At 40.2% G+C, this 15528-nt stretch overlaps 1 protein-coding gene across 1 annotated transcript in view; it reads right to left on the bottom strand.

The window, feature by feature from the left end:
* The window catches only part of DOCK2 (dedicator of cytokinesis 2), a 514744-nt gene that overhangs the window by 394193 nt on the left and 105023 nt on the right, over positions 1–15528 (bottom strand). Inside the window, exons 24-25 of the mRNA XM_090064272.1 lie at positions 1466–1536; positions 691–797 (exon numbers count right to left, since the gene is read on the bottom strand). Coding sequence (XP_089920398.1) covers positions 691–797; positions 1466–1536 — 178 coding nt within the window. The remainder of the gene's footprint in view (positions 1–690; positions 798–1465; positions 1537–15528) is intronic.

The raw sequence follows: 15528 nt of genomic DNA, 5'->3' as shown, positions 1-15528 counted from the left end.
CTCTCAGCACATGGGATAATATACCTTGTTGTCAGTTTCCTTCACAATTCAAGTTACTCTTATCATCAGATTTAGTTATCTGAATATTGCTATATAAAATATTCAAAACATGTAAATGATGACATTTGTGGAAGTGATTTAAGCCTGTTTTTTTAAAGTTATTTTATAACTTGAAAAGGCAGCTACTATAGGCGCCCGACAAAAAATACCTTGCATTCAAAAGCTTGTCAAACTTTATCCCACCTGGTTGGTCCAATAAAAGATATTATGCTAAGGAATTCCTGCCTCTTATATCAATGCATCTAAACATTCTATTATTAACATAGAACCAGACCCCTATTCTTTCCTTAAGTAAAAAATTCACTTCTCTAAAAAACAGACTTTAGCAAAATCATCACTTTTTTCCCCTCAGACCTGATGAAAAATGTCTTGAATTCAGAACTTTGTCTAACTTTATTCTAACCATGCAGTTGGCCCAATAAAGTATGACCCGCAAAACTCTTAACCTATAGCAGGCGTTTGCATAATAATTTTTGGTTGGAGAGGTTAACTAAAATATGATTCAATTTGCCTTTAAAGACAGAGGGCCTATATAACACATTCATTCTCAAAGTTAAATTCCACTCTATGTTCAAGTCGCTGCCATTGTCTTGCACAAGAATTTAAATTCTAAAGGGAATGTAAATGTACCTTGTTTTTTGAAGAGGTTACTGTGTACTATTTCATTCATGGACTGAACTTTCTGCTTCTGTAGTTTTTCTGGTGGAATGCAAGTATAAAATTCATACAGTAGTTGGCTGTAGATAAGAAAAAAAAAGTTAGAAATGCAACACAGATTTATTAAACATTTGCTAATTTGACAAATAGTAAAAGCCATCAAAATCACTATTGTCATTTTAAGTATATATTTCTTAACATTTTGTAGTACATTAAGTAGAGAAAAATAGCAGGTGTGGGAAAACTAAAAAAAGGGAAAAAAAAGATTGTGACTGTTTGTAAAGGTTAACACTTGATATTACCCTTTTCCTCCATAAAAAACTAGCATTTTTTTTGTAATTTGGGGGCAATTAAACTTTTCCTCATCAACCAGAAAGAAATTAAGCTAATCTACTGCAGCCAACCAGAAGCATGACCTTTCTTCTCAGTGCTACTTATTTAACAATATGCCTTGCCCTACTTGCCAATTCTACTTACTGAACAAATATGTGAAAATTATGCCTGGTTTTTTTTACTATCATACAATACGAGAAAGACAACTCACTATTTAGAATAAAATGCTCTGAATTGGAAGCAAAGGCCTAGAGACTTAATTGGAAAAAAACTAACACATCTCTATTGACTAAAAATAATCAGTGCCCATACATTGCAACTGAAAATTCTGGTTCATTGTCTGCATTATATAAAACTAATACATTCACATTCAAACAGCATCTGATAAACTACAAAAGGTAGTTGAAAATGTTACCTAAGTAACTTGGCATCGAAGACTGTTTCAACATCATGGAGGACTGATGGTATGTATTTCAAGGCAGCAACCTGAACCAACAAATGTATGGTGTATTAATTCTGTAAGTATGTGTGTATATAAGCAGTCTACAGATACTACCGTCTCACAGATAACCCAATGCTATTCAGCCCCTCAAGATACACTTTATATAGTAGCAGCATGCAACTCACAGAACTTCAAAGTTTCTGCCTTCTAGTTATGGTACTTCAACCCTTGATTTCACAGCGCAAATTCACTAGCGGAATTAAAATACATATAATGATCTGAAATAATTCGTGACAATTTTCCTTCTACCTCTTGCCAAGAAGTTACTTTGTTTTATTTTATATGAATTGAACTATGGAGCACAGGACTACAACAAAGCTTTCCATAATATTTATTTTCTCTTTTGGGAGCATACAAATTGACTAGAAATACACCAGCCAGACACTGAATGAATTTCACACCGTTTGGTGACAGTGCTTCCAATACTGGTACAATATAAGTCTATAGAAATAAAGGCTAGACGCTTGTCAAAGGAGAAGCCAAGTGATCCTCTTTTACTCCAGCCTAGCCCGCATAAATATACTATGTACATTACACAAATCGGCTGCAACTATTTATGCTGGTCATAAGCCGTGCAGTAATAGAGTAGCATCACTTTGAAATAACATGCTTACTTATGGAATTCCATTTAATGTCACTTCCAAAACAACCACTTTCCCAGATTTCACCTGTAGGGAGACCCTGATTCAGGACTTTAAATATCAAATTTTCCGGCATATAACACACCCCAGGTATAATATGCAGATAGCAAAATTTCCCTAGAAAAGGTTACCTTCATTAGTGGAATTGAAAGGACCACTATAAAGGAGAGATGATTTTTAATACCTGTGAAGTGGAGAACAATGAGCCATTGGCTCCCTCAGCTGCCTGAAGAGTAATACCAGAGCTTAGTGTGGAATAGGGATCAAAACAGGATGTTTCTACTTGGGCAAAAAAACCCAGCTTCCCTGTTTCATACATGTAGCCCAGTTTGGAAAGAAAAAGATGCATGCTGCATGAAATAAAATATGGTAATAGCTGAATGTTTATGTTATGAATTTCTACTCCAAGCTATTTGACACTATACGGCAGAGGTTTTCAACCTTTTTCGGTCAGTGTACCACCAGTGGCTGGATGCGAAGCAGGATTGGGGGTGGGGGGTGCGGCTGACAACCCCTGCTATAAGGCAATAATTATTAGTAGTAGTTGATCATATATTATTAGAATGATAAACATGCGTTTGTCCTGTGTAATCGTAAGAACTAAAATGCCATACTGGGTCAGATCAAAGGTCCATCTAACCTGGTATCCCATGACTGACAGTGGCAAAAGTAGTTGCTATGCAGAAGAAAGCACTGAATTGGGTATATCTACAGTGATCTATCCTCTCTGTTCATTATGCTCCCTGGAATCCACCATCATTGTTTTAGAGGTGCCAGAAGGTACATTCCTGACTGTTCTGTTCATTAGCTATTCATCTATAAATCTGTCCAGTCCCTTTTTAAACTTGGTTTATGCTATCTTCCTCTACAATGTCCTGTGGGAACAAGTTCCAAAAATTACCTTTGCACTGTGTAAAAAAGTACTTTATTTTGTTAGTTTTAAACAGCTCTCCTACTAACTTCAATAGGTACTCCCTGGTTCTAGCACTCTGGGCCTTGGTGCATAACAGTTCTCTACTGCCTTTGTCCAGCACATTTTTGGGCAGCCCAGATACTTCTAACACAGATATAACTGAAGAACCCAGTAGACATCTTATTCAGTTTCCTTAAGGATTCCAGCAATAGAAGGTTAATTCAGCTTTTACAAGCAATGTTTTTAAAAACTCCTTGTGGTGCTAAAGTGCTGACAAGTGGCTATCTTAAGGACTAAAGTAACATGCCTACCAATTTAAAAATGAAACATTCTGAAGATCATTGTACATTATTTTCTCCCCTATTTATAGTCACAGATAGGACCTTTCAGATGTATAAACTATATTCTGAGATTATTTAGGCCTATCTTCATGACATGCTTACCAAGCCTACCATACAATTAAGCATTCTGTGTTGCTCTGCCTCCCAAACTAGGAAGTAGTAGGCATGTTTGTGGGGTGCTTCTCATGGGTCAATTAGTACTGAGTGACAGTGACAATTAGCCTGCTCCCACACTAACCACATAACTTGCAACACTACAAAGACACAATGCTTATGCTGTAAGAGGCAGCCCATGTGCAGATTGATAAAACACGTCTTGCTATACTTTCTATGCAACTTCGCAAGGAAAAGAAAAGGGTACAGATGCCACCGCTATGTGTGTTCATGCTTCTCTAAAAACTCATGTTAACTTTATTATTGCACACAATACTCCCAATCATTCATACTGGTTATGTTCAATCTCTGCCACCATTACAACTTCACAAATTTCAGGACAGAACCTGTGAAATACCTGTATAAACTTTAAATTTTGCTTCACTTACTTCTATCCAAAGTGAAAAATGTTTATTAAGAGGTATTTTGGAAAATATCTTCCTGGACCAAGCTACAAAGTCAATGCTGACATCACCTTCTTGTGACATGCAGAATATTTCCCAATATCATTTAACAAGAATTTCATCCCACCAAGGCTTACCTGCTGTTAAGGACCTATATTTCAAACCAGACTGCTCCAGCTGTAACTAGATATTAGTGTATAAGGAGGAGTCTCAGAAGGGATGACAAATCTTGGACTTTGTAGGCATCTACCATCAGTTCTGCTTTGTAGAATGGCAAATGCTGGACTGTTTTACTGCTCTATCATCAACTGGTAGGAATATTAATGAATTTACAAGTTTGCTATTGCCCTCAAACTGAGGAGTAAAAGGAGAAGAAGAATCAAAAAGAATCATTCCCATCTGACCTGCATTGTCTGTATAGGTCTTGATAAAAACAGTGACTGACCCAATGTCATCTTTAATCTTGTATTGTACAACAATCAAATACAGAACTTCATATAAAATAAAGAGAATTTTTTGGAAGACTATATAATCTATTTGTATTTAAACTGTAATAGTAAACAAAACAATTGAATTAAAAGGAAGTGCATTTTTATTAACAAAAGTTTGGCTCATACTTTCCCTCTGCATCTCATGGTGCTGTTGAAACAAGAGTTAGAAATGTTGCCTCATTTCTCAGTAGCCACACAAGTATCTGAGGATCTGTCTACCTATAGAGCAATGGTCTCCAAACTAAGTAGGAGATCACCTTTGGCATTTAAAAGCAACCCAAGATCTACTATGTGCTACCCCCCCAGCCCAGCAGGTAAGTCTATGGGGAGGGAAGAGGGGGTAGATCAAGGCAGAGGGAGAAAAAATTGTTGGGGGGCACAACTCCACAGCAAGTAAGTCCTACCCAGCCAGGCCCGACTCAGCTTGCCCCTGCTCCTGCCTCTGTGGCACTGTCCCTCACTGCGGGGAGCTCAATCTAGCCCCCTCACTTTCCCTCTCCCACAGACTGACCTGCTGGGCTGTGGCACATGCATGCATGCAGGCGGGCACTCAGTCCCCCACCCCAGCATTGGATCAACTCCAAGAGGTTCCGAGATCTACCAGTGATCAAGATCCACTGGTTGGTGACCATTGCTATAGTGTCACACAGGCACAAACTGAGACATGATTTTAAAATGATATAACTGACTTGAATAAACTAATATCATAAATAAAACTGGCCACATAAATGTAAGTATTGAGTTAGTTAATACAAGTTTGTATTTCAACGAGGCCTGAGAAATTCAAAACAAACAAAGCAACTTGCTCGAGTTCATACAACCAGGGAGAATAGTTGTCTCTTCTCATTCCAAGCATTAAGCCCTAGCCATGGCTTCCTAAGTAATGGAATATCAAGCTATAAATAAAATTGCACTGTAGCACACAGCTCAGATTTCCACACAATACAATACATGGGTATGTCAAGGAGTTTTAAGGCTTTGTTTTCTTTGTCAAATGCAACTCACTGAAAAGCTAAAATGAGAGTTGGTACAATTTTGGTAAGCACAGCGAACTGAACAATCGAATAGGGGAAAACTGCACTGTCAGGGAAAGAAGAGTTTCATTAAAATAAAATAGATTCTCCAGTTTTTTTGCTGTCAACAGATCCCTTACTAACAAGTAATAGGTTATAATACAAATAATCTTTCAACCAATCATAATCTAAGCTGCTTTATGGAAAACAGAACCTCATTTCAAATGTAAATAATTTTCAAGTACATCACAACAACTTTCTTGTGAAATACAAAATAAGTATAAAAAAGTAATAGAAAAAACAGGATAGCAGCTGAATTATATTTCTTAAACTGATGTCAAATAAACGCATCCATCACATTATATGAAACTAATATTTTCAATGACAATATATGTCAGTTCTATGGGGGTTGCTCCCACGAACTATAAATGGTATAACCCAGGCAGCTGAGCCTCCAGGTTTTGGATATGGTTCTGCCAGTTAGAGGAATTCATCTGCTGCCATAACCATCCAGAAATTTTCCTAATGCTGGAAGAATCCTTCTCTTGTCAAGATCTGAATCCACACCTGAGGTCTTTCTGGCACAGCTGTCTGTCATGGGACATGATCTTTTTGGCAGGAAAAGAATGACACCACCTATGAACTCTGCTATCCAGCAATAAATATAGATATACTCAAAACCTTGGACACCCATATGAAATCTTTCTAGGAAGAAAGAAGTGTTCCAATTGATTTATGCAAGCCATTTTCATCTTGTGTAATTTTAGACCTTTTCACAGAAAACACTAACTTCAGTTTTCTCCTTAGAAGAGCATCCAGGCCATTTTTCCTTCAAATGAACAGTTAGAATACTATCAACAAGTCACTGAACTCAACCAAATGTGATAAAGTATTTAACATGACTCTTAGCATTTGCATTTCCTAGACTTCTATACATTTAGTTAAACTAAAGAGTTATTCTAACTAACATATAATTAGTAGGTCTCTGCGAAACGGCTAGTAGTTGCTTCAGATTCAGATTCAGCTGATTTGGGGAACAGGGATTCGATTCGGTGATTCGAATCACTGTCCCTAATCAATTCAGCTGAATCAGCTTTCGAGATTCGGCTGCTGCTGAATCAGCCAAATCTCTGAATCACACAGGCCCCATCTCCCGCCTACTCTCCCAGCCCCGGCAATGGCTGCCCTGCCTGCTCCAGCTCCTGGAACTTTGAAAAAAAAAAAAGAGGAAAAAAAAGCCCCAAGCTGCTTGCCCAGCAGGGGAGCCATTCCCACTGCCCCACGCTGCATGGAGGGGGCTCTGCCACAATCCCCCCCAACCCCCCGCGCTGTCCCAGCCCCCACCCCATGGCTGGCTTGCCCACCCCAGCTCCTAGCTCTTTAAAAAAAAAAAAATAGCTCAGGCTCACTGGTTCTTGCTAGGTGAAGGGCAATCCCTACTGCCCCCTACTGCCTCATGGGAGGTTCTGCATGAGCCCCAGAAACCCCAAGGCCACTGCAGGAACCAGTGAGTCTCGGGGTTTGGGAGGAGTTTTTTCTTAAAGGGCCAGAGCTGGGGTGGGTGGGGCAGCAGGAATTGCCCCCCACTGGGCAGCAGCTGGTGAGTAGGGGCTTTTTGTTAAAGGCACTGGGAACTGGGGCAGTCAGGGCAGCCATGGGGAGGGGGCTGGGGGGGAGCAGGTAGGGGATGGGGACTGGCAGGGGTCCCCCCATGCTCCCCTCCCCCACACCCCCTACTTACTAGCTTGGAGTCCAGGTCCAGCTGCCTTGGGCGGGGTCTGCCCAAATCACTGAAACTCTCTGAATCAGTTCCTTTTAATGGTCCCCTGATTCAATTTGGATTCAGAGATCCGACCACCAAATTGGGCTGAATCTCCTCTGAATCGAATAAGCACCTGAAGCTTTGCATAGCCCTTATAATTAGTATCTAAACCAAAGGTGTCCAACTTCTTTGTGGCCATGGGCTACATGCCCAGTGCACCACACCAGTTTCTAAGCCAACTTTCCCAGGCTGCACTGTATACTTTTCTACTTCACTGCATGCCCAGTGCCCCTCACTGCACTATGTGCTTCCCCAACCGCATTACACTCCTGGGGACCCCACCATGCTGCACCCCCTATGCTGCTGTCCATAACTCTGAAGTGCTCTGGACTGTGGTCTCTCCCAAAACTGTGCTGTCCTTCACTGCACCAAACTGCTCTACACCCTGGGGTGGGGAAGTGAAACCTGGGGGAGGGGGAACGCAAGAGTGAATGCAAGAGAGTAAGCACCCTGAGCCCCCATCTGCTTCTGCAGCCAGAACAATGGGACAAGTGGCAGCTGGGTGGGAGCCTGGGGTCTGTAATTTTAGTCCTTTGTTGGCTGCATGTAAATTGTGGACTGACAGTTGGTCAGCCTTGGTTTAAGCACAATACCCTTGTGTAAAGATACTGTAAAATGTGTTAGAGTATATATTTCAAATGTTCATATGTCCCCTAAAGCATCAATATTTCAGTTTTTTCATCGCAACAAATGTATGTATTTGAATGATCCAGGAAAACAGTTAAGATAGAGATACTACAATATGATGTGAGAATGTAGTCAACTCCTTCAGTATTTCTTGGGCATCTGTCTATCACTAGACAACAGATTTGTGCCAAGAGAGGCATCAGATCATTAAACATATGTGAGTGTGTCTGTGAAGCCTAATTCTTTACAGTCACTACTGCACTTATTTTCACTTATGTGACGTTCATATCCAACAGTCCTGAATGTGGTGCAGGGTTCTTCCTGGGGTTTCTTTCTTCTGCATGTTGGGGTCCTGTAGATAAGGATGCCCTTGGTGTGGTCTTCTTCCTGTAAAGAGATCTCCATACTGGGCATACAGATATCCTCAATTCTCCACATATGACCAAGCCAACAAAGCAGATGCCGACTGAGAAGAGAATGGATGCTCAAAGTGCTGGCACATCCCATGATCTCAGTGGAGGCAACTTTGTCCTACCAGAAAATTCTTAGAATGTGGCAAAGACAACTTAAGTAAAAGGTGTTGAGGCATTTTTCTTGAGTTGATGATGCAACCATGATACAATTTGACCTTGGTCTTAATAGACAGTTTGTTGTTGTTCCACACTCATTTTTTCAGCATGCTTATAATACCTGATGCTTTGCCAGTACAAATATTCAGTTCAGTCTCAGGTGACAAACTGCCGGTAACAATGGAGTCTACGTATTTAAATTTACTTACAACATCCACTAGGTTTTCACCCATTGTTTCTGCCAATGAATCAGTATTCTCGCCCATAATGTTGGTCTTCTTGATGCCAACTGTAAAGATCAAACCTTTGGGAGGCATGAGCAAAGCGACTAATGAAGCTCTGAAGATCATTTTGTGTGAAGTGTCAGTGCAGCAGCATCAGTAACAGCAGCTCACAAACCAAGACTTTCCACACTTTAGTCTGTGCTTTAAAGATTGAGAGTTAAATAATTTTCTATCTGAGCATATATGTAAATAAATTCCTTCAATGGTGGTCCCAAAAGTGTACATCAGAAGAAGGTAAAAGAAAATCTGAAACAAGGTTGTGGCAAGGACAAAAACCTGCTTGATACCACTCCAGATCTCAAATGCCTCAGTTGTTGGTACATTATAACTGACTGTTCCCTACATTCCATCATGGAAAGAGTGGATTATACTAAGAAGTTCTGGTGGACAGGCAATCTTGCCAATAATTTGTAGAGGACTTTTCTGCTTACAAGGTTGAAGGCTTTGGTCAGATCAATGAAGGTGATAAAGGGCTCTACTTTGTTATCTACATTTTTCTTGCATTTGTCAGAATGAGAAGCATATATCTATGGTGAATCTATTAGCTCTGAAGCCTCACTGAGACTTAGAGTAAATATGATCAGCAAGGATCTGAAGTCTTCTGAGCACCATCTAAGTCATAATCTTTCCTACAATGCTTAATAGTGAAATGCCATTATAGTAGTCGCAGGCACTGTGGTTGCCTTTATTCTTGTAGAAAGTGACTATATGGGAATCTTGTATACCTTGCAGCATTCTCCAGCAGTGAGTAAGAATCTCATATAGATAGGGAAGAAACACAACAAATTTATGTATTTGAATGATTTAGGAAGACAGTTACTATGGTGTACAACATAAGAGGCTAGTTAATAGGGGTATGTGAAGCAGGCCCTATTCAATTTGGATTAGGATTCAGCCTGAGTCAGGGACAGTGATTCAATTTGTTGATTTGGATCACTGTCCCTGATTCAATTTGGCCAAATCCAAATCTAAAGATTCAATGCTTATTTGCAGAATCAGCGATTCAGACAGACACAGCTTTAAAAGTTTTTTCTACGTACCTTGAGGTAGCAGGCACAGCTCGTGATCGCTGTTATCTTGGAGTGCATGGAGCACCCCACACGAGTGTGGGAAGACCCTCCACATGCTTGGTAGCGAACCCGGAAGTGGACCAGAAATACTTCCAGTCCACTTCTGAGTTGGCCAGGGAGTGCACTGGGCCCCCCTCCCGCACCTTCCCAGCTTGGAGATTGGCCACAGGAGGACCCTGGGTGCTCCCCACAGGCCCAGGAAGTACCAATCACTGGACCACTGGGGGTGGGGGGCAGTGCACTCCCCGGTGGACTGGAAGCGTTTCTGGTCCACTTCTGGGTCTTCTGCTGAGCACGCTGGGGAGCCCCCCGTGCTTCTGTGGGACACTCCATACGTCCCAGCATCGTAGCACTCACAACCCCCTGCTACCTAGAGGTAAGTAGAAGAAACATTTAAAGCTGTGTCTATGTCAAAATCTCTGAATCTTTCCAAATTGATTCAGAGAGATTAAAGGTCCTCTAATTCAATTCGGATTCAGAGATTCAGCCAATGAATAGGGTCGAGTCTCTGCTGAATCAAATCAGGGATTGAAGCGTCACACAGCCCTGGTAGTTAACCTCCTTAAGTATTTCTAAGTGTAAAAAGATAGATTAGGCCATCATGGAATGAAGTGCACAAAAACTGCACTTAAAGGAAATATGTTACCACTTTTTCCTCTGTTCCAAGCTCTACAAAGACCTAGGAAGAAAGATGGGGCCTTTTGGATTGTTTTTTTAAGTACTGGTGCATTGCCAAGCATTCATTCTGTTGGTAGTATGTGACAAACTATTTAATATCCCCCTGGATCTCTCCCAAACACCATAGTTCTTTACTTATGAAACATGTCTGTCAAAACACTTTTCCAAGTTTAAAGAAATATTGTTCATTAATAGCAAGCCTCAATACTAAAGTCATCTAAGGTCAGAGTATACCAGTAATCACTTGGAAATTCCTTCTTAATTTTTTTTTTCTTCCAGGAATCCAAAGCCCAAATTCTTTCACCCTGTCACTTAAACTCTCATTTAGTTCATATAAGATGGTAACGTTTCCATTTGTGATGGATGCTACTGCAATATTAGCTACAGCTATCTTTTAAAAAAAAAAAAAAGAGAGAGAAAAATGAGAAGGGAAGCATTTTACAGTCTTGACTCAAAAGTAAAGAAAGTCTACAGGTAATATGGTACAGTACATCAAGCTGCTCTAGTATATCTTTAAGTAACTCTTCCAGGAATAACTCTACCCCTTTGTGCCTCCCATCCCTATACTGGCACATAATACTGGTAATGGTTAAAGTATTTGGTAGGCAAAGCTGGGACATCCTAAATAGAATCTCTCAAACATCTATAAGGAAGAAAACTGTTCCTATTACTGTTGGCTCAGAAATACAGGCTGCCTCAGAAAGGTTGGCAAGAGGAATCTGGAATCATAGTGGGATCATTCATCAGAAAAAAAACCCAGTCATCTGTAGGTGAACCAACCAGACAAAACACACACACCTTCCACTGGGTTTCACTTCAGCAAAAGGGTGTTTCTTGTTCTTAATGCACCATATGCAATACGAAAGAACCATATAGCAAGAGTGAGGTCCAACTAATCTATTTACATATGTAACAACTAATTTATGTATATAACTACTTTATTTACATCCAACTAATTTATTTACCTATATAACATGCATAATCTTCTCTCTCCACCCTTCTTTTCCCTCCCCGCCCCGTCCACACACCCCGATCCTGAAACATTCTGGGGTCACCTCTGAAAACTTTCAAGAACAGGTTGGACAGAAATTTGGCTGGGGTGGTTTAGTCGGGGATGTTCCTGCTTTGAGCTGGCAGCTGGATAGGATGACCTTGCAGGGTTCCTTCCAGCCCTACTTTCCTTTCCTATGCTCCTAGGGGACAATAAGCATGTCTACATGTTCATCAATGCACTGTAATTACAGCAAATTAATTAGTAATAGGTACTAACTTAATGCATCGTAATGGGTGCTACTGTGCATTAGCACAGGTGAACAGCTTTATGTGATGCTACTGCGCATTAGACTAAATATACTGCACATCAGCATGGGCTTTGCCCACCACACTAATGCTCAGTAGAATTAGTCTTCTGCACATTAAGCATCTTGTGTAGACATGCCCAATGAGTCCATTAGAAGGCTCCTGAACTGGTTCAAATAATACCATCCAACTCATATACCACTACAAAAATTGCTGAGCCCTGTCATTCTACCTATTTGCCTTCCATTGCTTCAGGAGGCATACTTTCAAGTTCTTCAAATCAGCATCTTCACAACTTGCTGGGAATTTAGAATTGGATAATATAGCTGGTGTTACTCAGAGTCCAAAGTGCCAGATTATGTAAAAGAGTCAGCATATCCCCACCATATCCCTAGTAGCTCCACATTCTGTTGCAATTGTGGCTTCAAATGATTGATTACAAACAATTGTATTTTCCATCCTCAAAGCAACAATTCAAGCTTTCAAGAAGTAAGTTGTGAGAATTATCCCCTTTAGAGCTTTTTAAATTTTTTTTTTTGTTTTTAAAGCTGGCTACACAATCCCCTCAATGCTACAGATATTTCATATTTCTACAATTTACTGGTAAATGTTCCTTATAATCTTTTTTTCTGTAATAAGCTCAGTTTCATTGCAACTCTCTGCAACCTGACTTTATACATATTAATGAAATCCAAGTACCACAAGATTAAAGACTGTTTTAAGCAGTTACCGGTGCCCTTTTTATTAGTCTAATGTTATCTGCTGTCAAGGCAAGTTTAACAAATTATCATGCCATCATCTATTTCACATCATAAATCAAGGCATTGCAGTTAGCAATTTCCTAGTCTTATTCTCCCCTAAACAAATAATTAAGCTTTCTCCAGACTATGTATACATTGAAAATGCCAAGCTGCCATGACAGGAGCCTAGAACAGATTGACCATGAGTGGCAAGAAAGAATTATGCTAACTGGCTGGGCAGCAGCTCTGCAGAAAAGGACCTAGGGCTAACAGTGGACAATAAGCTGAATACGAGCCAGAAGTATGTCCTGGTTGCTAAGAAGGCTAACAGGATACTGGGCTGCACTGGTCGGTATACTGCGAGCAGGTCAATGGAAGTTATTAGGCAGCAAAAGGGCACAGCAGCCCCCTTAGCTGTCCATACCTCCTGCGTCTTAAAAGGAAGACCTATAAAGGATGGAGGACTGGAACCACCACCAAGGAGGAATACTCTGCTCTGGTCCAGACCTGCAGAGAGCAAACCAGGAAAGCCAAAGCTGTGATGGAACTCCAGCTGCCTACAAATATCAAGGATAATAAAAAGTCCTTTTTTAGATATGTGGGGAACTGGAGGAAAAGCAAGGGCAACATTGGACCTCTGCTAAACCAGATGGGACAACTGACAACCAATGCCCATGAAAAAGCAAACTTGCTAAATGACAACCATACACAGGGACCGTGCAGCCTCAGCCAATTCCCTGGTGAACTCCTGATCAAGATCCCGACTCTGGGTAGGGGGTCTGCAGTAGACCCCCACCATAGTATCCCATGCACCGTGTTCCCCATGGATTTTAACTCAGAGAGTCTCAGGTTATCCACTGTGAGTGCCAATGTCAGCTTGCAGGGACACATAGCTTTCCTCGACATAGACAGCTATGCCCCACCACCCCTTTTGTCCACTCGATCCCTCCTGGACAGGGTATAGCCACCTATACCCATGGTCCAGTCATAGGTGGAGTCCCACCAGGTCTCTGTTATCCCAATGACATCGTAGTTATTTGCATTTAGGAGGAGAACAAGTTCCTCCTGTTTATTCCCCAGGCTCCTGACATTTGTGTATAGACGCACAAGTGTCCCCCTTAGGGGCTCTTGCCTTGCCTACATTTTGTTCCAGGTCTGGGGCTGGGGTGGGATCCCTTATGTGCCTTGGCCTGCTGACTCGATGATCCCCCAGGGTCCCTTCCAGCCCAAAAGTCTATGAAATCTATGAAATTATTCCCCTCTATTCAGTACTGGTGAGGCCACATCTGGAGTTTATTTTAACTACACAGTTGGGATATCATCCAAAAAATACTTGCTTGTCACACAGTAGCATCCCAATCAGAGATAGGATAGTTTATCAATGCAAACACAAAACCTAGTGTCTTGATCAGCTACAATCCTCTAACACAACAAGCAACAACCTACCATTTTCTTAATCGTTCATTTAGAAGACTGTCACAAAAAATACCTCTTGGAAGAAACATATTATCTGCATCTTCACAATTCAAGTGTTAATTAGCTGCTATTCCAGATCATCATATTTAAAGTTACTTCATGGCATGGTCAGTGTCTCAGACTTCCAAGGTAGACCAATGTCCAATCTACATGTCTGTTTTCAGTAGGAAAAATTAGGTCAAAGACACAAACATACTGTAGTTGTGGCTATATTTCTCTACCCTGGATCTTCAAATCTTCAGAAAAAGTGAAAAGTTTACTACAACAATTCCAGAAGAAATGAAACAACTTTGATTTTGGTTTACATAAAAGGCAAACAGTTACAGATTGACAATTCTTAACCTTCAGATGTTCAAAACCTGTATAACACTATCATAATACAGCATCTGGTTTTGCCTTCTTCAAGACTCTGGATATAGCTTAAGCATGAGGTATATTTTTATTTCTTTTGATCATAAAAATGGAAATTATGAAATAAAAGTAAAGTACAAATAAAACTTTAATATTAGATCTATTTTTTTTAAATCAGGACTATTCTTTTTACCATATGAGAAAATCTCTACAAGGTAATGAATAAACTACAAATGAGCAGATACAACAGCTACAGATAACACCCTAAAGTCATGGTTCTTGTCACACAAGGCAAGGAGGATCTGTGGGCACTGATGAGGACACTTTCACATACACAGGGAATGATATAATTCCTCTTTTCTTTCAATGCTTTCTGGGGATGCATCTACACATGCAATTAATGTGAAGCAATAAACTCTGGAGCTTATTCCTTCAAAGTTTATTGCTCCCAGGTGCACCATTTGAATATGTGCCTGGGACTGCAGTACACTGAGCTGGGTCAAAGCAACTCTGGTTGGCAGGGAGTTCTTTGTAACTTCCCTTACCAAGGCTGAGCAAACTACAGTGATTCTTTCATTGAACCATCAAGTTACTTCTGCAAAACAGAATTATCCTGGTGGCTAGTTTCTCCAGAGTGAAATCTGATGTTTGTATTCTTTTTCAGGGATGGCAAAAAAGTATCTTGAAACTACCTCCATCAGGCACTGGAAATTACCATAGCATACATGTAACCTGTATTTTTCAAGTGGTCATTTAATCTAATTTATAGTCAATGTGTATCTCCATTCTCGCATCTTTTTACCCCAATATAATTGGTGCCTTATCTTTCCAGCTGCAGAAACTTAAGTAAAATATAGCTTTTTGCTTCCTGGTGACTCTTACTGAAGTCTTAAAAATATTAATTCACTGATAATTATTTATTGGTCTTGAACATATTTAGAGCAAGTCTACCTTCCAAACCACTGTAGTTTGGAAATTATTTCTGGGTCAGTTTTCAATTATGGGTGAAATAATAAAATTATGATGAAATAAAGAGCTGACAAACAGACATGTGTTCCTCTGCCTGAACTTAAAATGTAAACAGTTATTTTTATTGAGATATTT

Source organism: Crocodylus siamensis, chromosome 10 (assembly GCF_052110815.1).
Source record: "Crocodylus siamensis isolate JL-2025a chromosome 10, ASM5211081v1, whole genome shotgun sequence".
Classification (NCBI taxonomy): domain Eukaryota; kingdom Metazoa; phylum Chordata; order Crocodylia; family Crocodylidae; genus Crocodylus; species Crocodylus siamensis.
This window is presented reverse-complemented; position numbering and strand designations above follow the sequence as displayed.